The 25,244-nt window shown below is 48.9% G+C and overlaps 2 protein-coding genes across 6 annotated transcripts in view; both read right to left on the bottom strand.

Moving 5' to 3' along the window:
- The window catches only part of HEG1 (heart development protein with EGF like domains 1), a 54,167-nt gene extending 34,989 nt beyond the window's left edge, over positions 1-19,178 (bottom strand). The window contains exon 1 of one of the 3 annotated variants that reach the window (XM_065070477.1): positions 18,694-19,178. In XM_065070477.1, coding sequence (XP_064926549.1) covers positions 18,694-18,859 — 166 coding nt within the window. In that variant the 5' untranslated portion in view covers positions 18,860-19,178. The remainder of the gene's footprint in view (positions 1-18,693) is intronic. The other 2 variants (XM_005505090.4, XM_065070476.1) reach the window with 2 other exon arrangements.
- Positions 19,179-22,183: 3,005 nt separating this feature from the next.
- The window catches only part of SLC12A8 (solute carrier family 12 member 8), a 67,055-nt gene continuing 63,994 nt past the window's right edge, over positions 22,184-25,244 (bottom strand). For 2 of the 3 annotated variants that reach the window (XR_010473990.1, XR_010473991.1), the window contains exon 15: positions 22,187-22,230. The gene's annotated coding sequence lies outside the window, so the exon portion shown is untranslated. Of the gene's footprint in view, positions 22,231-25,244 lie in introns of all 3 variants that reach the window. The other variant, XR_010473992.1, reaches the window with a different exon arrangement.

The raw sequence follows: 25,244 nt of genomic DNA, 5'->3' as shown, positions 1-25,244 counted from the left end.
ACAAAAAGATCAGTGTATGGTGTGGATCACACTGGCCACCCAGGTGCTGAAGCACCCCAAGACAATGCACATTTTGGTGTACCTGATGTTAATGTCTATCATAAAATGAGAAACAAGATGGAGAAGTTTGTGCATCTACAGGTCTATTTTCTGTGAGCTAACACTGCCAGAGTCCTACTTCATCCTAAAAGCATTTGGGTTTGCTCTCTTGCTCCTGTTGGAAGGCTGCACAGAACCCCCAGCCCTCCCGTCACCCAGAATAATTTTCTCATTTCATTAGAAAATGAATAAACACTTTTATGGAATAAATGTTGGTTCTCAAGCCAGCATTGCCCTTTAGCTTAGCTAGCTCTTCCCTCCACTTGCTCCCCATCAAGCAATCATCTCATCCCCTCTTCCCACAAGTTTCTCCTGCATTTCTACCACCTGCAGTATCTCATGGACCCAAAAGTGACTTCTCCCAAGGAAGTAAACAGGCATCACATGCTTTACAGTACAATATAAACGTGTTTTCGAATTAGGCCCTAAGCAGGGACTGAAGACATTACTTGACAGGCAACTTCTCAGCTCAATCATTAATGCTGACCACCGGTAGCAGCAGCAGGATCAGTGCAGTAGCTGTAGCTTCAGCCTTGGGTCTGCCACCCAGCCCCATACCGCCTGGAGCAGAGCATCTAGTGACAGCTCCCATGAGTGGTTCCAGTGAGATTTGTTGGGGGAATCAGGGTTTCCAGGCTCTGGTACCAGCCAGGGCTGCACAAGGATTTCCCTGCACATCAGTCATGTGAAAACCAGCAGCGACTGTCCCTGCCCTACATTACAGGCACTGCCAGTCCATTGCAAGTTAAAGCGAGTTCAAATTTCAAATCATGGCCATGTTATCTGAAACGGCAAGATCCCCATTTTGCCCATCTTCCTTATAACCAAAACACAATTGCTGGGCTGGAAGCCCCTCAGGAAATCGAGGAAAGGCAAATAGAGGGAGGTGAACCCTCCCCATTTGCAGCTCAGAGATCCACCAGGATATGGTACACCTCCTGCCCACATTGCTCTACTCCCTGGCACACCCATGGCATCTCAAAACTGTGTTGCAGATGAAACGCAGGCAGTGGCTAAAGGCTGTGCCTCAGAGAAAGCCCCAAGGAACACCCACTTTCCCTGCCTCGTGTCTCCTTTTGGGGTGCTGTACCTGCCACACCAGAGGTGGCAATTTCAGGAGTGGTCTCTTCTCTCCTTCTGCAATAGCTTCAGCAGAAACTCACCAAGAAAAGAGAGGTATGCAGGTAGGACAATCTGCATTTCATCCTGGGAGTCTGAGCACCATGAGGCCCAAGGAGACAAGAGCTGCAGTGGAGCAGAGCCCCCTTGAATGCCTTTAATGACAGCGATGTCCATCCCTCCAAACATCTTCACTGCCATTTGGATCATGCCCCGTCCCATGAGCCAACTCCTGTCCCACGTAACAAGCTGCTCATTATTGCCCCTTGGATTAAGGGATGCAAAGTCTCAGGGGATGCTCACTATGCTCATTTGCAAGCCAGTGCCCAGCCTGTAATTGTAGCCCACAAGTCCATTTATAGCAGCCCTGATGCTGAAAAATTTGGGTGTGCTGCTGGAGGGCGGCACATTGAATTTCCCTCTGCTCCCCTCTCGCTAAAAGCTTTCAGCTGTGCAACCCATGCTTACCATGCCCCAGCAGCCGGCTTGGCTGCACAGAATAAAGGAGAAGCAGCAGTTGCTCAAAGAAACCCTTAGGGGATGAGAATAGACAGAGGGAAATTTGCTTTCTCAGGTTGCCAAGTCATTTGTCAACAAGCATTCCAGCCAGGCATGCTAAAATATATAGTGGGGCATTGCAGCAGGCATTTAATTGCCGCTTCTTAAAAATAACCCTGGAAATAGGAGCAAGCAGTACCTTCAGCTATGACCCCTGATTGAACAGCAACTGGTCTGAAAGTATAATGCTGCTGGTTGCTTGTCTGGTTGTTGTCCTCCCTGCAAATCCACCCCGAAGTTTTCTCTCTCCTCTTTTGGCTCTGCAGAGCTGCTGGGATTAAAATGAAGCAAAACTCTTTCCCTTATCATGGGCGCCAGCAAACCTGGCTTTGAGTGCAGCCAGGGAGTGGATGGGCTGAATACAAAGGTATTATTTACACGTGTTTTTTAGAGTCATCTGGCATTTTTAACTCTGCCCTGCAAGGTATGCCAGGCCCAGTGCAGGGAGGAAAACCACATGCCAGCACGAGCTTGCTCCCTGGTTTGGTGGGAGCAAGGCATGAGCCATGCTGGAAAGGCCAACCTACGGCATGTATTAAGGAAATTCAAAACAATCAGTCTGCTCAACAAAGTAGACATGTAGTGTCAGCTGATCACAGAGCCATCAAGCCTGCCAGAAGTGCAAGACATCCGCAATCTCCTCTTCAATTCGCCTGCAGAAATTAGCCTTCAAAGATGGACCTCTGCTGAAGTAGATGGACCAGATGCAAACTTCTTCAAAAAAAATATACACGGGACCGTATGGCCTTGCCTGATACATTAAAGGCTTAAAGCAGAGTGGCCCTTTAGCTCAGGTACCGATTTGTCACTAACAATGTCATCACATCCTAAGCTGCCAACTGCTTTCCACATTCTAGCCTCACGCAACCACAGCTGCCATGGGTATTATTTGACTTCCAGCACAAAACCCTCCAGCCACCCACCAGACCGGTGTTTTCCTTCCCAGTTAAAACTAGCAGTGATGCTCACCAGACAGGTCGAGTCTCGGAGTCACTTTTTTCTTCATAAGCATAACAAGTCCATGGCTTGCTGGGAGCTGAGTTATAGCACGGCCAGGACAAACAGATCAAGTTCCAGCTGATTTCTCAAGGCTTTGGGGTTGCCCCTGGCAGCCCGGCTGGATGTCTACCTTGTGAGGCTCCTGAGAAATTCCCTTTGCATCAGGGATTTTCTGTCTCCATCCCTGGGTGCAGCATGAGCCAGGAGGTGGCTGCTGCCAGGACAAAGTCAGGGGGATGCTCAAGGCTCAACCGTGGAACAACACAACACCAAAAGCACAATACTGTAAATTTTCAGTAGTGGCCGTGATCTCTCACAGACATTTTAGGGCAGGGAGTGAGGAGGGGTGTATGCTGCCAATACCGGGGGAGCAGGATCCCTACAGACAACATTTGGCAGGAGCATCGCAGCCAGCCAAAGTACACCGTGAGCCATCCGAGCCCCGCTGCTTTCCTGCAGAAGGGATTTTTTTCTCCTCAAAGGGCAGAAAAATATTCCCCCAACCACAGAACACAATTTAAATCTGTGTTTGCACACAAGGAAAGTCAAGAGTGGTTGCTCGGGAGGGTGGCGATTCCCTGGGGACCGTTCCCAGCCCATGCAGCGGCTGTTTTGCCAAAGCTGCGGCCACCTTGGGAGCATCCCATGCTGAGCTGAGCACGTGTGAAGCTAAAGCAGGCTCCTCCCGAGGACAGGCAGCTATAATTATAAAGCCCACATCTGTTAACATTGCATAATCTTAATATCATCTGAGGCTCGCGGAGGGAAAAAAAACTCATCGCGACTTAGAAAACTCCTTGCCGGCTGTAGGTAAAGGTTAGGAAGAAAGGCAGACTGCGAGGGAGGAGAAGTAGGGAGCCAAGCGGGGCTGGTGGCCCTGTGGCGGGTGACATGGGTGACTGCTGGTCCCTGCCGGGGCCAGGCTCTGCGCCGTGTTTTGAACGGCTGCTGCGGATGTCGGGATCATGGGTGGAGGCCGGTTCGGAGCCAAGTGAGTTTGTGCGAACAAAAGCTACAGCCCTAAATCTGGACTGTCCAGGGCTCTCTGGGATTTTCAATTTCCTTCCTTGTTCTTGCCCTGAAAGAAGCGGTTCGAGGTGGGGGGAGGATGGGGGGTGTGTGAAATGGAGCTTAGAAAAAAAAATCATACTTGAGATGGGTCAGTTCAGTGTAAACATGCTGATAATATTGCTTGGGGAAGGTCCCTTGAGTGCACTAAGCACAGGAAGAACGCGAGAGGTTTTTAACCACATGTGGTCAACCCTCTTTGCTAATTCTTTCGATATTAATAAACAGAATTATGCGGGCTGGATGAAGAAAGGTGGTGAGAAAGGGTGGGTGGGGAAGAGAAGAAGTGCAGGAAAGCCCTGCCAGCACCTCCCACCCTGTTGCAGGGCTGGGTTTGGATGGGGTGCCCTAATACACATCCCCTGGCACAGCCTTGCTGTGGTTGGTCCTCCTGCCCCTCATCCTCTCCCCGTTGGGTCCCGGACAGAGCAGGACAGCAATTCACAGCACATTAAATCATTTTAACCATAATAAGAAAGATTTACACAGCCATCAAACGTGACTGGAGCTTTAATATGTCAGCTGGAGAAAGGTGATGGGGGTTCAATGCCAGCAGCAGCCCCTGCAAGCACCAAGTGCCAAGGTCCAGGTGGTTAATGCCCATCCAGCTGCTATGGGTGAGAGATGCCAATGGGGCTGGGGACATCAGCATCATCCTCAGCCCCTCCTATGCCAGGCCATGGCACTTTGCTTGCAGTGCTGCTTTATGAGACAAAACCAGACTGTGCCTCCACAACACATCCCCTCCGGGACCTGTAAAACCACGGAGGATGCTGGAGGCGATTTTTGCTTCCTACCCTTTCTTATTTGTGGTGTGTTCATGATACCAGGGCCTGATGCTTGGAGATGCCATAATGGAAAAAAAAAAAAAAAAGAAAAGGACCCAATTATTGCTCTTAAGAGCAGTACCCTAAAGCAGAGAAACAGGTACTCCAAAATACAGAGCACACAGAAAGCTGCTGTCATGTCCAAAAATAGGGGGTGCAAGCAGATGGCCCGCCTGCAACCAGGGATAAAACCTGCACAGTGCAGGACAGAATATTGTCCTGCTTATCCAGTGGTTTCCAGTCTCTTAATTTTGGTGTCCTAAACACTTCCCAGTGGAGGTGCAGGGTCCCAGATCACCAGCCCAAGCCTAGGAAACACCGAGCTTCTTATTTATCTCTCTTGCCATTTGGGTTCAATGCACAAATCCCTGGGATCTTACAGACCTACATTGCCTGAAAACCACCAGCCCAGGGCTCAGACCAGTCCCCTAAACCTCTTTTCATGAGCTTTTTTTTTTTTTCAAATACCTTTTGGCAACTGAATTAAAAAAAAAAAAAAAAAAAAAAGTCTTGTTCTATTGTTGAGTCTTTGGAAAACACCTTCAAATACAACTCCGCTTCCAACAGGGGCAAGCTGTCTCATGACTACCCATACCCTCCCCCCTCAAAAACCCCATAATCATGCAGAGACTCTAGTAAAATTCCAAGCAATCCATCCTCACAGCCAGTGTAGAGGTGTCTGAGCCTCCAGCCCCAGAGAGGCCCTGGAACCCATGTCCCTGATGCCTTTCCTGAGCAAAAAGCCCAAGATAGCTGTGTTCATTTGCTTGTCAGCTCATCTATTTCCTACCTCAAATGTGTCCTGTCCCATGTCAATGCAGGAAAAGCCCCTGCAGCCTCAGGGGTGGGAAGGCAGCTTTGACCCAGCACCAGCTGACAGGCCCCAGGACCACTTACTGAAGGGATTTCTTTCTCACCATTTTCAGCAAACATTGATAAAAATAAGCCAAAAAAATAACCTCCCAAATGTCACAGCTCTCTGAGGACTTGCACCTCCTCTCTGCCCCCTCTCCCACCACCCTGCGATGCTGAATTGTCTCCAGCCACCCTGCCTGCACCGCAGCGCCCAAATCCCAGCACCATCTAATTTACTTCTAAAACTCTCCAGGCTTTTCAGTAACATCCTGCAGAAAATTTACAGAAAATATCACCCACGCAACACTTCTCCTTCCTCTTTCCAGGGTTTTTGAAGTCTCCTGGAAGCTTTACTCGGCGGGAAGGCAGCGGTAACCACATCGGTGCTTGCAAGGGCAGAGTAAAAACCATGCAGGGACCCAGTCCGGTGTGGTTTTAACTGGTGCTCCCATCCGAGGGCAGCGCTGCTGGAGACTGTCAGACGGCTCAGGGAGGAAGTCTCCTGGCAGGGCTCCACCAAAGTGGAGTTGCTAGGTCACTGGAACAATAAAAAGGCAAGAAAAAACATCCTGGCTGCAAAAAAAAGGGGGGGTGGGAAGGAAAAAAGCCACGGTAGTGTGTACAGTACTGGTTAAGTGGAAAGAAACTGGGCTGGAGAGAGCAGGACGATGCCGCTGTTGGCTTTTGTAAGCACACAGCTTTATTTCTAACATGGACCTTTCTCCAGAGCTCTCACATGAATAACTCCAGAAAATTGGAATCTGTCTCCAAGGTTTGCAATTGTAAAAATCTCACACGGGGCTTGCTAGAACAATATTTCCAGGGAAGCTAGCCTGTCGCTGCTATGGAGAGGTTAATTACCCTTTGCACGTTAACTAGGGCATCACAGTCCATCATCGTATAGCCTTCTCGCACCATCAGACACCCCCAGTACCTGCTCATGCTCATTTAAACTGGGTAATATAAGAAAACTGCCTCCAAGCAGGGCTGGTTTTGGGTGATAAGAGGATGAGCAGCCTCACAAGGTGCAGAGAGCTGTGCGGCCCCAGGGCTTGGGCTCCTCCGTAAGGAAAGGCACAGGCAGCTTAGAAGCTGCAGGATGAAATTTTGCTTTCTGAAAAAGTTTAATTTCAAAGCCAGAAGGGAGCATTAGCTCATTCTGTCTGACCTCATGTATAACCAAAGACATTCTGTGTAGCTTATTTACTCCCAATATAAGCTCAGTGACTTGTATTTGACTGAAACGGTTATTGCAGGGGAAAAACACCCAGCAATTGGTATTTGTGATTATCTGGGAATGTGCTTAAAACCACGCAAACTACAGGCCAAAGCACAGATTTTTCTGCACAAAACCTCAGCATGCATCAAGAAGTGACGCCCAGCAGTGCGAAGTGCATGTGCAGCAGGAGCTGTCTGCCCCAGGAGCTAAGGGCTTTGGAGAAAAAAAGGGTGGTATTTTCATGTCAGACACTGGAAACAAAACCACAGGTCCATGCTCCAAATTGGTCTGAGCCCAGGAGCTGCTACCCACAGCCAGGAGGGGACAATAAATACTGTGAAGATGGAGGAGGGAGTAGGAAAAGGGGTACTGGCATGGCAAAAGGCCATGCTGGGAGCAGCCAGGGCCTGCCATGGGCTCCCAGGAGCAGAGCGATGCTGCCCATCGCTGTGGGGTGGGCATTGGTCCAAGTGTCTTGACCAGAGCCTTGCTCCAGCAACGCACTTAAGAAAAGCTCCTCGGGGAACTATTCTCCATGCTTAACGCTAAGCACACACCAAAGAGCTCTTTTGGCCAGCAGCCACGTTGGGGATGATGACCAACCTGGAAAGTGAACAGCTTCTCAAGGATGTTGTGAGGATGAAGGGTCCTCTCAGATGCAGGAGGATCACAAGGCCAGCAAGGGGTGGGCGCGTTTTGGTGACACACAGATACAAGGCTCACTGGATTCTTCCCTTCATGTGGCCTAGCAAAACACAGCCTTACCCCAGAGGAAAAATGATAGCAGTCCCAGCCTTATACCCAGGTCTTGTCTCCCAGAGGAAGGTGGGGTGCAGGGCATGGTGTCATGGCAGTGCGAACCATGGATCCTCTCATGGCTCCTGCTCTTCCAGTAAGGGATGGTGTGACTTGAGAGGCGATGGAGAAAAAGGTAAACAGGCAAAAAATAAAGCAGCTTAAAGAGAAATTAATCATCAGACGAGATAAGGGCCCCCACCTCCCTTCCCCCCATCTGCTGCGAAAGGATGATGATCTAAATCGCATTTCCTAGATGACACCGTGCTGATCTGCTGCCGGAAGTGGTGGTGGCAGCATTCAGGATGGTGCGGGACCTCCTTCTTCCAGGGGATGAGCCAGGTCCTTCCCCGCTGGCACCCGCTGGCCGGTCACCATTGCCACCGCGGAGGAGCAGCATGACCCAGGATGGCTGGAGCCGGTGTCCCTCCTGTTGCCCCCACCGCTCTCTCGCTGCCTCTGCAGTCACACGTTTCCTTTCTGAGAACCCGGTGGGGGGAAGGGGTTTACCAATTCCAGTGCCTTTCTGCCCACATTTTGGGGAGGATGTAAACAAGACGCCTTCTTTCGGCTGTGTCCCTGCTCTGCAGCTGGCAGCCCCGTCACCAAGCACTGTGGCCAGCAGTGGAAATGGGTGATGGAGAAGGGCAGGATTGGGCTGTCACCCTCCAAGCTGTCACTAAGGAGTCAGGGTCAGGTCATAGCCTTGGTGCATATGGGCACTGCGTGCTGAGAAAGGCAGTGCAGAGGATAACAAGACAGAAATCTGCACCCAAACCCCATCTTACCACACACTGGCCTAGCACAGAGCCACTTCACACCGACCACCTTGGCATGCTCTAGCCATCAAGTGACCATTAACTTTGGTCTTAACCCAGCATGTGAAACACCTTACCCAGCACCAGACAATCTTCAGACACACCAGCAATTTGCAGGACAGGATTATGGGGATATCTGTCTGCACAGTATGCACAGTTCTTGGAGGCCACAAAATTGCTCATACTCCCATTGCCTTGGTCAGAAGCCTCCTGGTCCTCATTTGGATTTCCTCACACATGTATTTGTTTCATGCCCCTCAGAAAAGACCATCTTCACAATTATTCTGCACCCTCTGATCAAGTTTCCCTCCTAAGAAACATCCTTTCAAAGGGCTTTTATCTGCAGAGTTGGCTGCCAGTCTAATACTGCAGCCCCATTCTGTATTCGCTAAAAGAGCTGATAATGTCCTAAAAAGAATTAACATTTAGATGTTAGTCCTGTAACTGAATCCGGATCAAACAATGATGACTGTTCAAATGCCTAAAGCTACTCAGGGGTATTTTCATTTGAGCTCTTCCAAGCTTGTACCAGGGGTACGGAGCTTTCCAAAGATGCCTTTGTGAGCACCAACTACTGAAAGCCTTCTCCTTGTCCCTCCAGACACAGATACGATTATGCCCAGCTCCGGCACAATGATAAAAGCTGAGTTACAAGAGCAGTATTATGCTCCACAATCAGGGTCCTTGATTCCAACTGACAAGGAAAGCGAATCATGCGCAGTGGGTTTGCTGATCTTTCTACGCCTGGAAATTCTTTCTCATCACAGGGGTAGAAATTAGTTCAATACACAGGGTTACCTTTTGTGTTACCTGCTCAGATTGCTAAATTACCTTAACTTGTCAGTTCGTAAGATCTTACAAGTTATGCAGGGTCAAACCTGGCCACCACTTGTATGGGATATCTTTCTTTGCAGAAGGTTTAACTACCAGCTACTACAGTTTTGCTGATAAGAAAGTGCTTTCTTACCTATAATGGCTCAGATGTAGCAGGACAGCTATTCAGAGATGCTGTGAAACCCTCCTTTGGCGTAAATTTTTTAAAATGTATTAGATAAACATCTTCTGAGATGATCCTGCAAGGGGACACATCTTGAAATCCCTTGGGAGATGTCTTGAGACCCCTTTCGGACCAGCCTTTTGCTTTTACAGAACACTCAAAACCAAAACCAAATGAGAAAGCCCTCAAATATCCAAATTTCAACCTAAATCCCCCCAATATACGCATAGTCCAAAAAGTACTGTCCTCCCCCCAAAACAGATCCTGCCGCCCTGGGTGGGCAGCAGTACCCTCCTGCTTGGCTATCACAGAAGGTATCTTTCTGATAATATATTGAAGCCAAATCTTCAACTTAGTGTGATTCATCCCCATTTCAGCAAAGTTCAACAGAGCATGATGTTTCACACTGGTCCTCGGGGCTTAAGAGATTTTCCACAAGAGGAAGGGTGTTAACGCCAGTGTCCTAACAACCGGTGATGTGGGTAATTGTGCTCTATAGATCCAAATTCCTCTTGTCACTCCAGAGGCAGAAGTGCTTTTTAGCCTGCTCTTCAGGATAAAACGAACCCTCCTTTGCTACTCAAAGGAACCTGTCCATCAGTCCAAAACTCCTGCATGGGCTTTATTCCATGGTCTAGAGACCCCTGAGGGAATCTGAGGGTGGTTCTGGTAACAGAAATGACAATGATGTCCGCTTGGTTTCAGAGGCAAGAGGTCAGTCTGATTCCTGTAACAACCTTCAAAACTTCTGCCATCATAGCATGCTGAAAAATCCTGAGAAAAATGCCCTGAATATGCATGTGCAACACAATGCCCTCTGGGAGATGCAGACTGGGCTGCACCCCTGGGACAACCATTAACCCTGCCGAGTTAACCCTTTATGCACAGTTTGCATGCCTTTCTATCAGATCACTAAAAATTTCTCTTCACTCCTTTCCCAGCCAATTTCACTCCAGAGCTAAATTACCTCAGGGTTAAAAAGAAAAGGGCAGTTTCTCCCAAACTTCAGCTGCAAGATCCTCGTTGCCATCTAACCTCTGTGCAAAAGGTCCCTCAAACATCTCCCTGTTTGCCTTGGTGAAAGAACCACAAAGGTCATGGCATTTCCAGAGGACTTTTTGCAAGCGCTGACCTGGGACCCCAAGACAGGGTGTGCATGCAGAAAGGCAAAGAGAAGGACCTGGTCACATTGTGAGTGACACAGTCACCCTCAAACAGCTTAAACTGGACAGACCATAGTCAGGACTCTGCAAATGCAGTTTTAAAAGTCCTCCTAGACTTCACATCCTCACAAAGAATGAAAAGGCAGATGGAGTTTGCTTCTCTCAGCAGAGAGTTGATCAGTCAAGGTCAAGGCGCTTGCACAAGGTATTTGGAGAGCTAGACAGAAAACCACCGGGTTTGCACCCAATTTTCCTGCTGTATTGTCCAGCACCTTCTTTACACACCCTCTGTTTTCCTAGCAGAGCAGGACAATTAAGACAGCTGAGGTTTGTTTGCACTTCTCCTGAAGACACACAGGCAGAGCCCTGTCAAGCAAGGGTGTCTGAAACCGTCCCTCTGTCTGGACTCAGAAGCCTCTGGAGATCAGCTTTGAACCAGTGGCATTTTTAAATACAGCCAACCCGGACTTCTTGTGTGTCTCCTGGATTTGCAGCTCACGTTTTCGGGGAGTTTTCATCTACCACCTGGACAGCCAAAAGCTCTTTTTCTCCCCCTCTAAGCGATTCTCCTGTAACGACAACTCCAGGAGTTGGGGTTTTAAGGAAAGGCAGCCAAATCTGAGGAGGCTCTCAGCACAGACCCTGACTTTTGGCAGCAGCGTTTCCTCACCCACAGCTGAGATGCTCACTGCAGCTTGGGAGGTGCTTAAGTAACCAACTGCAAAACTATTTATCAAACGACTCCAAGTCAAGGGCACAGCAGATGCAGAAGCAGATACAACCCTCCTCAAGAGCCCTGCCCACGCAGAGGACAGGCAACGGGGAACACCTTCATCCAAAGCCACTGGAGGGACTGGGGCAGCAGCACAGGAGTAGCAACAGCATGTACGATAATCCCTGTAAGTGCCCTGCTTATATGAAATAGGTGGATTTTTGCATTTCAGGCACTTTTGAAAAGACATTTTTTTATCTCATGCATTTTTATGGGTTTCTGAAGAGATGAAGCTCCTGAGACCACATAGTCTTGTCCTCCTATCTATCCCCCCCCAGCACATTAAAATAAATTAGCCTAGAAGGCAGAGACCTCCAGGACAGCAAGTTCCTACAGGTTCCATGAAGACAGGCACTTTGCTCAAGAAGACTCTATTGAGTGGAGTGGTTGAGAGAGTTGGGGTTATTCAGCCTAGAGAAGACTCCGCAGAGACCTTATTGCAGCCTTTCCATACTTAAAAGGGGCTTACAAGAAGGATGGGGACTGGCTCTTTAGCAGGCCATGTTACATCAGGACAAGGGGTAATGGTTTTAAACTAAAGGACGGCAGAATCAAGTTAGACAGGAGGAAGGAATTTTTTAGAATGAGTGTGGTAAAACATTGGCCCAGGTTGCCCAGAGAGGTGGTCAATGTCCCATCCCTGGAGACATCCCAGGCCAGGCTGGATGGGGCTCTGAGCAACGTGATCTGGGTGAAGATGTCTCTGCTCATGGCAGAGGGCTGGACTAGATGAGCGTTGAAGGTCTTTTCCAACCCAAACTGTTCTGTGATTCCATGATTCGAGTGTGCAGCTTGAGAAGCTGCTGTACCCAGCCCAAAGATGGTCTCTGTGGCCATGGGACCTGTACACACTCAGCACCCATGGAGCCCAGAATAAACTATGTCACACGCTAGTGCCACCCACCCTGTGGCAAGCAGAGGAGAGCAAGCCACAGCTGCAGCTGTAGATGTGACTTTATCACATCTATCTCCATTGCATGGGTCTGCCCAAACACCAACAGTTCTAAAAATGAGCCTCTTTCTCTCCTGGTTTGACACAAACAGACTTTTGACCTCAGCACCCCAGTGAGTAGAAACCTCGCATTCTTCCAACTGATCATTCTCTGCTCACCCTGGCTCTGCGTGCCCCTTCTCCAAGCTCTTTGAGACCAGGGGTGACCATCACCCCATCTAGCACCCAACTCAGATGAAAAGCAAAGGGACATGACGCAAAGTCCTAAAATCTGCATTATAAACCTTACAGTATTCAGATCCTACAGGAGGTCCTAATTTTAAGCAGGAACTGGTTCTTAAGTCTCTTTTTTCTCTGTTCTCTCCTCAGCATTTCAGAAGACTGGGTTTGACAGCAGCATTACTATAACACAGGCAACAGCTATGCTAACAGCTTGGAGGAGCTGAAGTTTACAGAGCTTCCTTTACTCAAGGGAACTGCATTTTTCTAAGATTATATTATTTCTTGGGCTGGCCACTCAGTAATGCAACATCATTTCCCTTTTGGGTGGGAAAGTTCTCTCCTTGTCCTCGGGTGCGAATGATTTCAGCCTGAAAGGATGAATGCAAACTCTCTGCATAATCAAAGAGCCGTAAACGAACTGTGCCCCTTGCTAAAGCAGCAGGATGTTACGGTATAACACCTGGGCATTAAAAAAATATATGGTGATGGGTGTACATGCATCAGCTGTACGTATGAGGAAAAGGGTGAGAGAGAAGGGTGGCCAGACGTGACAAAACCATTTTCTCCTGACAGGTCCCCACAGACTTCATTTCTTCACCAAGCCTGTGCTCGTAGCCGTCTTGCATCTGCTCTGAGTGAATATCCCAGCAAAAGAACCACTAATATTTATGGAAACAGCAAATTACAATGCAAATGTCACAAAACAGCTCAGAGAAATAAAAATTTGAATTTGTAATCAGGCCTGCTGCCACTGAAAATTGGATTCTGCCTTTTATGCTTAGCTGATCAGGAAAGAGAAAAAAATATCATATGACCTACATCTTCAATCAAATGTAAATAACACGGCCTGTGGTTGGGGTATTAAGGTCTCATGATGAGCTTGCTCACAAAATACAGACTATGGATTTTGTATTGGACATTATCAGGGGAATATTATATTACAAACTACCAACCTTTGATTCACTTGGAGCACCTTCTGACCCTCTGGCTGGTCAAAGTGCCCCGCAAACTTCTTTGCAGCATTGCAACGGCAGAAAAGACACCACAGCAGGTGCCAGGATCTGACCATGTCTCTTCCCAGGGGAGCTCTGTGCATGTCTGAGTACATCAGCCCAGGCATGAGCATCTGTGTGGAGACACCCTGACCCACCACACCATCCTTACCCCCCACATCTGAGAAACTCTCTTCAGACTACATGGTGAAGAAAAGCCAGAATGCAGAGAGTTCACACGGGTTATCTGTGATCCATCCAATTCTGGATCATTTCCCTGGGGTGTATTTAGGAGGTTGCAGCCCTGCCCTGAGCACCCCATGCATGGCAGGGGCAGCCGGATGAGGTGCAGCACGACATGCCCCCTTCCTGCCTCCCCACAGCAACACAGACACAGGCAGAACAACAGCATTTTTGTCTTGCAAAAAGGCAGCACTGTACTATCCTTATTTTGGAAATAAAACATAGCTACCATTGCTGGAGAGCCCGCAGCACTTTGGTGGTGCCTCAGTCTCTACATCATAGCCCTGAAACACTGTTGCTACGCTGACAGGTTTTATTGGCTTGATTAACTCGTTAACTGAAATAGTTCTTTATTCTGGGGTTTCTTTATTAGCTGGGATGAATGCTTCATTAAAGCCATCACAACCAGACTGATGCTACCACTGCCGAACAGTGAGTGGGGTAGCAGCAGCTCCCACACAGCTGTGCACGTCTCCAGAGCCCAGCCTGGCCATGGCAGCACCCAAACAAGCAGCCAGCACACACATACAGTCACCTCTGCTTTCACCCAAGGGAGGGCTCAGTGCCTGGTTTGGTAGCTAGTGGGCCAGGGCAATTCCCTGCTCCTGTTGCCTAGACACCTCCCAAAACCCCTTTTCCAGGATTGCCTGAAATGCTTCAGGTTTGAAGAAGCACCATTTTGGTTGCACAGACACAGTTCCAGCCACAGCAGCATCCATTCGAGTTTTGTACTACAACACCACCAAGACCAGCTGCCCTTCTAGCCTGGTAGCATGATCCCTCTGCTAAGTGAGCATCCTGTGCCACCTGTGAGAGATGTGATGGAGATGGAGCCATCAGCCTCCGCACGATGCTCAGCTGCTGTGACATGTCCCCTATAGATGAATGGGATGGGGATGACAGAGGCAGCACACAGAACAGCTTGGGAGCTCCATCACGGAGGGTTTCCGGCTGCCAGCCCCAAAATTGGGATCTGTAACAGCAAGTGAAGGAAGTAAGTTGTCCCAGAAACCCCATGCTCCTCTAAACTCACCAATATCTGCAACTTTTGATACTAAAAATAACATTCTGTGAGAAAGGAATGCCTGCACCAGCAAGGCTGGCATCAGCCCCTGCAGACACAGAAGCAACTGCCCATCTCCCTCGTCCTCCCAGCCATGGGAGAAAATTAAAGCATATTTAATGATCCCTCTGAAGTGGCGATGGCTGCAGGAGCAGAGTGAGCTGTAAACACCTGACGAACAGGTGTGGGCTAGCTCTGGTGGTTTGCTACTGGGAAATTAAACTGTGCGGAGAGGCTAGTAACAGGCTTCAGCTACAGATCTCCCCTTACCCGCTGTGCCCTGGTCACAGCTTAGCACTCACATTCAGTGTGTACGGAGGTGTAAATCAATACACAGCACTATGTGCTCCCTGCCAGCCAGATTACACAATTATCTCTTGGACCATACTCATTTACCACTTAAATATCATGCGAAGTGCTTTTACAGACTGATGCGAACCCAGCTGGTCAGTGCATGACCCTCATTATCTTCAGGGGCTCAGGATGGGGAACAGGCAGGGAAGCCGATCTCCTATCTCCCTCCTTTTCTAAACATCTTTTTTTTTTTCTCTTTTCTTTTTTTGCTTTTAATTATGTACTCCAAAGAAGAAAAGCTAAATCTATACAATCCCAGGGACTTCACATTCGCAGCACACCAACCAAATGCACTGACAGCTCACAGAGAGGAGCAGCGAAGATGCCCAAGACAGGAAAACCCTGCAGCCTACGGGTCTTTTGACAGCAATGCAGAGGCGCGGGATCCTTCCTTGTCCCCACACCACAGGGGGAGAAAGCAGCCTTCCTGCACCACCCATGGTCACCTGAAGTCATACCAAAGCTAAACAGCAGCGTCTCCAACCCAAATGATCTCTGATTCTACCTTTACATTAGTGTGACTGCACAGAGAGCCAGGATTCTGCCCCTCAGGAGCCACGAAATACATATAGTGAAATTTGAGGCAGGTTTGGAGGCAACACCATACATCACTGCAAACAAGCATCCTCATAATCTTCTTCCCTCCCTCCCAAATTTGCTGCTTCCTCACACAGAAAGTTTCAAAGACAGAAAGTTAAAATAAAATAACAAAACCATAAATAAATGCAGACTGTTCTGTCCCTCCAAGAGGTTTGGGAAAGTTCCTCCTAGCAGCCAGCCTAAAAATCTGCTGCAAGCTAAGCTGATTCCTTCTCGGGTGATTTCACACCTTATTTCCAGTTCTCCCACTGGGAAAGCTGCAAAGAAAGGCGGCAGCTGGCACGAGAGAGAGGGAGAAAGGACAGAAGGACAGACACAGATGGCAGAAAAGCAGATCAGCTTCTCAGGGCAAGTCCATTGCCAGTGGCCCTGTGCTGTGCCAGGCACCATGGCAGAGCATCAGTGTGGACAGAAGTAAAGGGGAAAAGGACACTGCAGAAACATGAGGAGATCCCAGCCACAGTGACTTTGTTGAGGGTGCAGTGCCACCTCCACTGTCCCTGTGGTCTCACTGGAATTATTCCCATTTTACAGATGGCAAACCTGAAATAAGGAGATCAGCAGGAGGACAGAGGTTGGAACCAAACCCCCATCTGACCCAGGCTGGCAGCAGACGATGCCCTCTGGCTCGCCCGGTGCCCACGTAAAACAGCTGCCAGGAGGAATTGCACAGAGAGGTTTGACGATGCTTTAACTTCACTTTCACCAGCTTTCTTTCTTCCTGGTTTACCTACTTTTTTTTCCAATGTTCCTCTCCCCGGGTTCAGCCTGTACTTTAAACAACACACGAAAGCCATCTGTCCTCATTTCTTCACCAGACAAGCCCCCGGTGGGTTTGGCCGGGAGGGGCGGCAGATGTGTGGAGGCGCAGGCAGGCCCGGCAAGGCAGGAGGCTCCTCAGGGCAGCCCGGCTCCCACCCCAGCCCCTCGCCCCACGCTTTGTGAGAGACTCAAAAGCCCCATTTCTACACCCACTGCCTCACCATCTGCTCGTTAAGCCCTGCCTGAGAAAGGGCTTTTGCCGCCTAACCTCAGACTCATTTCAGAGACGCAATCTTCATTTCCACGTAGCACCGGGGTGATGGGTTCACAAGAAATGCTCTCACCCCTGCTTCAAGCAAGTGTTTTCAAAGGTGAAAAACATCTCAGAAGGGCAGGAGCAGCAGTGAGACAAACAGGGATTTCTCAAGTGTCAACAGCTCAACCTGAGAATGATTCAGGAGATCCCATCAGCCCACTCCCGTAACACCAAACAATTCCCTTGACTGACAAGCATAGAGCTGTAGCTAACAGCAAGTGAATCGCGGCTGTCAGGACCCCGTGTAATTCATGATGCCATTTGCTGGGGAGTGAGCTACTGCCGGGTTATTTATCACTCCTTCACGATGCATCCCCCATTCCTTCTGAATGGGGTTGACATGATTCATGAGCACCTGTGGCTGCCGAGCACAGGCAGCATGGAGCAAATCCTGAGCCGGGCGGCCAGGCGCTGGTAGCCAAACAAATGGCTTTTCCAGCCTGCAGACAGAGAGTTTGAGCTTTTCAGACTCCTAACAAAGGAAACGCATTCCTCTGCTGACTCTCAGGAGTCATCAAGGTCACAGGAAAAGATGCCAGATTGAAAGCTGAGATGAAATGAAATAGTTTTTTCTGTCCACCGAGGAACTTGCACAGCTCTCATCAAATGATAGGCGAGCACTTTGCTGGCAAGTTGCAGATTTTATCTTATCTTCGCGAGGCTGACAGCAGGTAAAACAGCGTTATTCTCTCCTGGTTTGGAGGGCAAACTGACACTTGAAGTGGCTGAGCTGGGAATAGACCCAAATCTCCTTAATTCCGGTGTAGTATCCCAGTTAACAGGCTGTTCTCACACAAACGCTGTTAGGAGTTTTTTAATCCCCTGCAGGGTACATCCAAGTTGTTATCCCCAACTATATGGGTTTTTTTAAGATGGACGTATCTTACAAAGGCATGCTTTTTGTGAAGAAAACTAAAGTATTATAAATATAGTTTTGTCACATTTCCTGAAATTATGTAGCTTCATGAAAGTAAACTTCACCCCAAGTAGTAAAGCATGATATTGCCTTCACATTGGGAATTAGAAGATTAAATTTGACAGTTCAGCTCAGGCAGATGATCAATCCTACAACCTAATTAAAACCTCCACAGGACTAATTTGACATATTGGATTTCTTTGTACCACCCGCAGACACCCAGCACTTTGCAAACTCATCAAGAATTAGTCATCCTTAGAGCTATGTGTCTTCTTCAGCAAGTAAATGAACCAGTTTACTGGGTGACATTTGAAATGAGCCCCGCTTGTTCTGAGAAAAATATGGTTTATCCTGTGCTGAAACCAAATTCAGCATCATTTGTAAAGCACCAAACTAGTCGTTGCTCCTGATAGCGACACTAGATGTGACATGCAAGGAAAAATGTGACTTTATTCATGACTAATCTGACAGTCTGTAGGTGACACAGAGAGAGAGGGTATTTATAGCGAGCTGATGGCATCTGTCCCCACACCTGGATGTGGGTCAGCACCCAAGGTGAGATGAGGGCACATCTAGAGATAAACGGTAGGCGACTCAGATCTTGAAGATGATGTACAGGAGCCACCGATTTCCCACCTGGGAAACATTTTGGTGGCTGGACATGTGTCTAGCCATGCCTCTGGTACCCACTAGAGCTTTCCTTAAATTCCACTATGAAGTTTTCACCGCTCACCTTCAAGTAAGTCCACACAGCTATGACATGTTTACAATTTCCCACCCACGGTTCCCATCCCAAACCTTCACCCACTGAAGCGTTGCCTGTACCACGATGGTCTGGGCAAGGTTAAAAAGGGATTTGGGGGGACAGATGCAGCTCTGGGTGATGTCGGGATGCTCAGCGACCCTCGGTGGAGAGTGCGTGGGGACCCGCGCGGTGTGGGACCCCGCGATCGTTTACCAGGACCAAATCCCATCCCCACTCACCCGAGCTGCCGGCGAGTCCCACGGCGGGAGTCGAGCAAGGGCGGTCCAGACGGCTTCTGGACGGAGGAGGAGGAAGGCGCCGGGGGGAAGCGAGGGGCAACGACCCGGTCGGCGGAACCAGCCCCAGCCCCAGTAGCAGCAGCAGCAGGGTGCAGGCTGCCGGCATGGCGCTGGGGGTGGCTGGGGGGGGGGGGGGGGGGTGTTTTGGGGGGGTGGTTGTTCACATGCCCGGAGCGGGGCAATGAATAACCACGTAAATAGCGATTTTTAATCAATTCACCGTGCCCCCCTTCCGCGCCGGGGCGGCGCAGAGGGCGGCCGCCCCGGCTTTAAAAGTGCGGAGTGCCCATACTGGAGGGGGTGAAGGGGGGTGGGGGGGGCGGCCAGCAGCGGCAGCAGCCTGCGGCCAAGTGCCGGCGCCCGAAAGTAAAAGGGCAGGCGGCGGAGGCTCCTCCTCAAGCCTGACATCACCCAGCCGCGGCTCGGCTCGGCACGGCACGGCCCGGCTCCGCACGGCCCCCCCCGGCCCGGCCCGGCCCCGAGCGGCCGCCCCCTCCCGCCCCGCGCAGCCGTCGGGCCGCCCGCTCCCTCACCCGGCTGTGTGTAGCATCAGTATTATTATTATTGTTACTATTATTATATATTTTTTTTTAATTTTTACTTTTACTTTATTTTTCCTGATGCATCTCCCAGCCGCGCCGGGTGAGCAGCAACCCTCCCCCGCCGCTTTGCCCACCACCCCCAGCGGCAAGCCGCCGAGGAGATGTTCTGTTTGCCGCAGCCTTATCACTACCGCGCTTCAACGCAGGCAGCGCGCAAATCCCGCACCCCGCGCAGCGGCCCCGCTCCCCCCTCCCCGCCCCGCAGCACCAGCTGCCGCACGAAGCCGCTTTGCTCTCCAGGGCAGCGCTCCGCTGCTCCGCGCTCCAGGCCCCAGGCGCGGCGGAGGTCGGGGGGGGAGAACGGGCCAAACCCAGCCGGCTGCAGGAAGGGAGTCCCGCCCTGCCCGGGGCCCGCACGGAGCTACCGGGAAGTCGGCTCCGCTACGCTCCCGCGCTCCTGTTTGAGGTACGGGGAAACAAAGCCACAGACCGATGGATCGAGTGCGTTACCGCGTCTCTGCTTTGCCACCAATACAGCTGCTGAAGCGGATGAAACCCTGGCTGGCTGTTTGCTTCACTGCAAGATTGAAAAGTTTCTTTCCAGATGAGACTGGTGAGAATTAAATGGCCCCAAACTTAATGCCCACAGAAATCAAGTCTTTGCCAAATAATTTCAAACCTTTTATTGGTTACAAAGGTAACCCTTTCTGGTTTAAATGCCAGCAGCAGCGTTTGAGCCTGCAACTTCTTGCGGTGGTGAATTTCCCAGGCTGGGCTGTATGGGAGGCAAAGGATTTCCCTTCATTGTTCTGAAATTCCCTTTCATAATTTCATGCTCCTGGTTCTCTAAGAGAACATGCCATGGAGCAGTAGGTCAGGCTTTGCCAAGGCTGCTGGCATCCTGAGCTGAGCTCTCCCTCCCTGAGGAACAGAAACCCACCCTGGGCAGCCTCTCCCCTCTGAGATGCTCCTGGGCCCTTTTCTCTTGAGCTATTTCAGAATGAGGCTTAATTTCCACAAGCCAAGCAGAATCTGAGCTTTTAAAGTGGGGTGACAAGTGACAATACAGCACATCCAGACAGCTGCAACCTTGAGCAAAACCGGGATTTGGTCCACAGCCCCCCACTCACCATTTCTGCCCTCACCAGAACCAGAAGTCGACAGCTGACAAACACCAACTCTCCTGAAAGCCTCTTTCCACCCAAAAGGTGGCACTCATGAGCCCGTACCAGCGTGTTAATGTCCTTGGCTTTACTCAGGCACAGAACTTGGTTTCCCCTGCTACTGTGCTTTTCTCACAACATGCGGGTCCTTTCTGCACCTTCCCACGCAGCTTTGTGATGAGGCACACTGGAAATCTCCACTCTGATGTTTGCAGAATCATAGATGGAAGCCCAGGAAAAGACCACCCTTTGAGGCATCCCTCTGTCAACCCATTCTCTATTTTACTCCCCACAACTTTTGGCACCTTCTTGCTTCAGATTTGCTTAAACTCAAGGAACAAGTCAAGCTAGTGTCAGTTTGGAACATAAAACACAAACAAATCATGATGTCACTTCAACTGTACAAGGAAGCATCCCGGTCCTGGCAAATGGGGTGACCTGAGTGACCCAGAAACCACAGGCAGCTACCACCAAGGTCCATAATCCACACAGGGCATCTTTAGGCTCCTTCAGTCTATGTCAATGTACTTATCCATCCTTTATGGAATAGTTTGTGTGAAAAAAAGGCTTCCTCATTGATAGGACAGAGAGACCAATACAAAACTAAGTAATGTGCCATCCTGGGATTGAGTTAAAGCTCAGGTGAAGAGCTGTGAAGTATTTTGATACTTCGGGAGGTTGCGCAGGGAGCATAGAGCAGCAGCTTAAATATTTGTGGATCTTTATACATGAAACACAGGACTCTGTGTCACCAATTCCCAAGATAATAAGTAGTATCACTAATAATTATGATTCTTCAGAAAGTCTTGTTAGTCCCTGAAACAAAGGTCTTGCCAATAAGCAAATCTGACACTTTTCTGCATCCTTTAACTATGCAATACAGGTGAGGCAGCAGGGGCAGAGAAACCTCCCCAAAATCAATAACACACCATCAGGGCTGTGTGGGGCAAATCAAAGCCAAACCCAGCCCTGCCACGAAATGGATGCTCTTGTGTCCGCTCACTCTCAAGCGTGAGGGCCATAACACCAAGCCTACAGCTCCCATTCCTTTCCTACCACATTTCCCAAGAGATTTCCTCAACATCTCAGCTACGTAGCAGCTCCCTGCTCTTACTGCATCCTCCCAAGCTGTAAATCCAACCAGCTGGAAGCACAGTATCAAATGCTTTTCCAAAAAAATATCAATAAATTCTTCCTACTGTTTTACTCAACAGGCACGCCGAGAGCAATAGCAAAAGCAGGCAAATGCAAAACAAATATTGCTGAAAGAACAACCAGTTTCCGTATCAAATGGCCCCATCTCCCCTTGCTCTTGCAGCACAGCCATAGCACAATCCACCATGCTGTGAGCAGCAAAGACCTGGATTAATCCCTCCTGTGGGGAGCAGCTGACCCTCTCCCAAATTGCCATTAAACCTGCTGTAAGGTTTGGTTGCTGAACCAAACAAGGCATTTCTGACCGTGACGGGGTAACCACGAGGAGCGCACACCCATACGCAACACCAGCACCAGGAAATGCCAGCCCTGCACTGCCCTTGAACCGGCCACATCCCAGCAGAGCTCAACGTAGGTGGGAAAACCCACCAGCGGGCCAGAGATCGCCCGCTGCAGCCCCAGCACACACAGCAGCGGTGAGGCTGCTGCCTTCGCTGCCCCACCGGGGCAAAAGCTCCGCGGTGTGGCCCCTGTGTTTAAAGCAGTATTTACCATGAGGAAATCGTTTCTCTTGCTGTCACGGTTCCAGTCACGAGCAGAACATTATTCACAAGCACCTGGAAAGGAAACACCGATATTTTCAGGCAGTTTCAGGCTTCCCAAATGCGATCCCTTCCCCCGCCAGGTGCTTAATTTGCCAAGGTTTAGTGGCTGTAAATTTAAAGCTACTGTGTTTTCCTGCCATGCTATTTTATTCCAACTTTCCATCGCTTCAAAGGAATACTCCTGCACCAAAGAAATAGACTTATTACTGATATTGTTACTTCAGCTTCAATAGCCACATGAGAACATGGGGAGAAAAAAACACTAACTTTTTTTAAAGATTTTTCTTTTTAAATCCATTGGGACTGCAGAGGGTAGTGTGGTGGGGACACCACCCACATGCCACATTACACACCCTCCTAGGAGGCCAGGGAAGCAGCATGGGTGGTGGGAGGAGGATGAGGAGGATGCACAGCAGCAGGATGAAGGCAGCTGCACAAGAGCTGAGCGACGGCCACCGGCGCTTGGCTTTACCTCACGTGGTCCTGGAGCTGTTTATCCCCCTGGCACCACTGCACGCTCTGCTGCTGCATCCCGCTAATAATCGTTACAGGGCAGCTCAGGGCTGAGGGTGCTCCCCTCCTCCTTCAGAGCACAAAATAGGAGATTTAAATGCATGAAATCATGCCTGCGGAGTCAGCTGGACCGGGCAAACCCTGATGTAAAATAGTATCACCATATCCTCCTGAAAGGGGCTGCGACCTTAAATGTCTCCCCGAATTATGTATAAAATGCATTCAACACTTTCATCTGAAAGCAGCCATCACATTCAACACGCAAAGGAGTTAAAAACAAACCAACAATCCAACAACAACCTCGTCAACACAGGAAGCCTCTGACATAACTACATAAAACATGGATTGATATCATTTGCTGATTAATTGAATCCCACCCATCATCTTGTCTGGGAAGAAAAAAAAATGGCATATTTTTATTTCACCTAGACTTCTGCTCTCCAGATTGAAGGGCTGGAGACACATGGCTGAATTTGCCCAATTCTGCATTGTTTTGGTCTGAAATCACCGAAAACCCCAGGAGTCTCTACAGAAAAAGCATCTCTGTAGCACTTTGTCAGGATTATGTTGACCGGACCCTTCTCTTCGGTTCCATAGGAGCCTTTCACAGCCCCGGCCAATGTCATGAAACTCCTGCAGCTCCCTTGAAACTCAGCCCAGATCTGTCCAAAACTTGGATCAGGCTCATAAACCTCAGACAAGTTTTAAGCTGATGATGAATTAAGGTACAAAGTGAATATTTTCTACTGCTGGAATTTGTTATTAAAAGTCTCCAGTTTCCAAAGTGGACAGATAGTTCCTAACCGAGTAATTAATTACCTTCTCATCTCCTCTCAATGCCGTAAGCCATCCATTAATGGATCCCAATCATCCAAAAGACACTTAGTACCTGACCATTTTTCTTGACAGTTTAGGGGTGGTGGTATTTTATTGATTTATTTTTATAAGAACTGCTTGCCTTGTACCTCCCTTGGAAGCAACTTGTTCCAGATACTTGACATTTGGAGGTCAGGATGGATACAGGTCTTGTGATCTCTTCTCATCCCTCACAGAAAAATGCACAACAATTTAAAATTACATTGAATTTTGAATCCTGTCACTGGAAACAAATCCTGTATTTTCCGGGGGAAATAAATAAATAAATCAGACATTTAAATCTAGCTGGGAAGAATCAATTCTAAATTTCTGATTTATCTCTTTTAGCTCACTTTTCAGCCAGCTCCAGTTTGGAGCGCATCGAGAAAAACTCAGCCATTTCAGAGCTGAGCAAAACACTGAGCAGTAGCACCCTTAAAATACAAAAAGAAGCCCCTGCCAAAGTTTACAAGCAACATTTGGATCCAATGGAGTTACAGGTGTGCTCTTTTACCGCTGTGTTTCTGGGAGTGCGCCCATGCTTCCATTCGCTCTCGCATGACGGGAGTCAAATCCCAGGCATTGGGAGGTATGTGTGTGAAAATCACGTGAAAAAAAGCCATGAGAAGCCAAAGGTGGAAAAGGAAGGAGCCCCTCCTGTGCCGTATGGGATTTAAAGCTATTTATTTCTAGCCTGCAGTTTGCTGCTAGAGCCTCTGGTCCACAGATTTAAGGCTGTTACTGCTGAGGGCTCAACTCATCTCAGGTTTATGTGATGCTACATCAAATCTGGGTCTCACAGACACACTGCTGCAGAATACAAGGAAGTCCAATATACACCTCTTTTATATGGAATTACCCAATTTATAGGTTGCCTACAAAATTTTCTCTTTTTCGTCCCATTAATTACCTTTTCTAAAATTTACTAGGCAAGGGCAATAATTCAAATAACCTCATTTTCCCACTAACCTAAATGTTAATCCTAGGCTGGCTCCTGTGATTCAGCAAATCTTTGACAGCCTCACAGGTGTAGGTACGATGCTGGTTAAAGTTCTGCCTGTGTGAACCAGAGCGTACCAGCTCACAGGGCACAGAGAGCCCCCCATGCCTAAATTTGGTCCTGCACAGAAGCATCATTTCATATTTTGTCTTCATCCTTTGCTACTTCAACACTGTGGTCATAACTTTCTGCTATGAATAGGTGCCTACGGCAAGCGTGTGATTTTTTTGGCCACTATACACACCAAAGAACATCCAAGGAGACTCAAAGCTGATCAAGAGAGAGCAAAGAGGGCAGAAAAAAAAAGATGGGTTTGAGCTAAACTGTGGCTTTAAGGTGCTTGGTTCTCCCTTTGCAGGCTGCTAACAGGACACAGAGGAAGATCCAGGTGGATGATGACAATTTATACTGAGCAACTGTCTCTTAATGCCAATATCACAATAAGACTTCACTTTTGTCCTGCCCATTCTCAGTGTTGACTATTTATGCTGCAGGTTTTTTGAGGCAGAAGATTCTGATTTCCAGACCCTTTTAGAGTTGTGGGATTACAAACACAGCATGAGCTTCCAGGCAATACTGAAAGGCAAGTAATAAAATATTTATCCCTCACTGCCTTCTTGTGCTTGTGTGCTTTGCAGAGGAAGCCGTGAAAATCAGG

The sequence above is a fragment of the Columba livia genome, chromosome 7 (assembly GCF_036013475.1).
Source record: "Columba livia isolate bColLiv1 breed racing homer chromosome 7, bColLiv1.pat.W.v2, whole genome shotgun sequence".
Taxonomy (NCBI): Eukaryota; Metazoa; Chordata; class Aves; order Columbiformes; family Columbidae; genus Columba; species Columba livia.
Note: the sequence above shows the minus strand (reverse complement) of the source record. Positions and strands in the feature narration are given on the sequence as shown.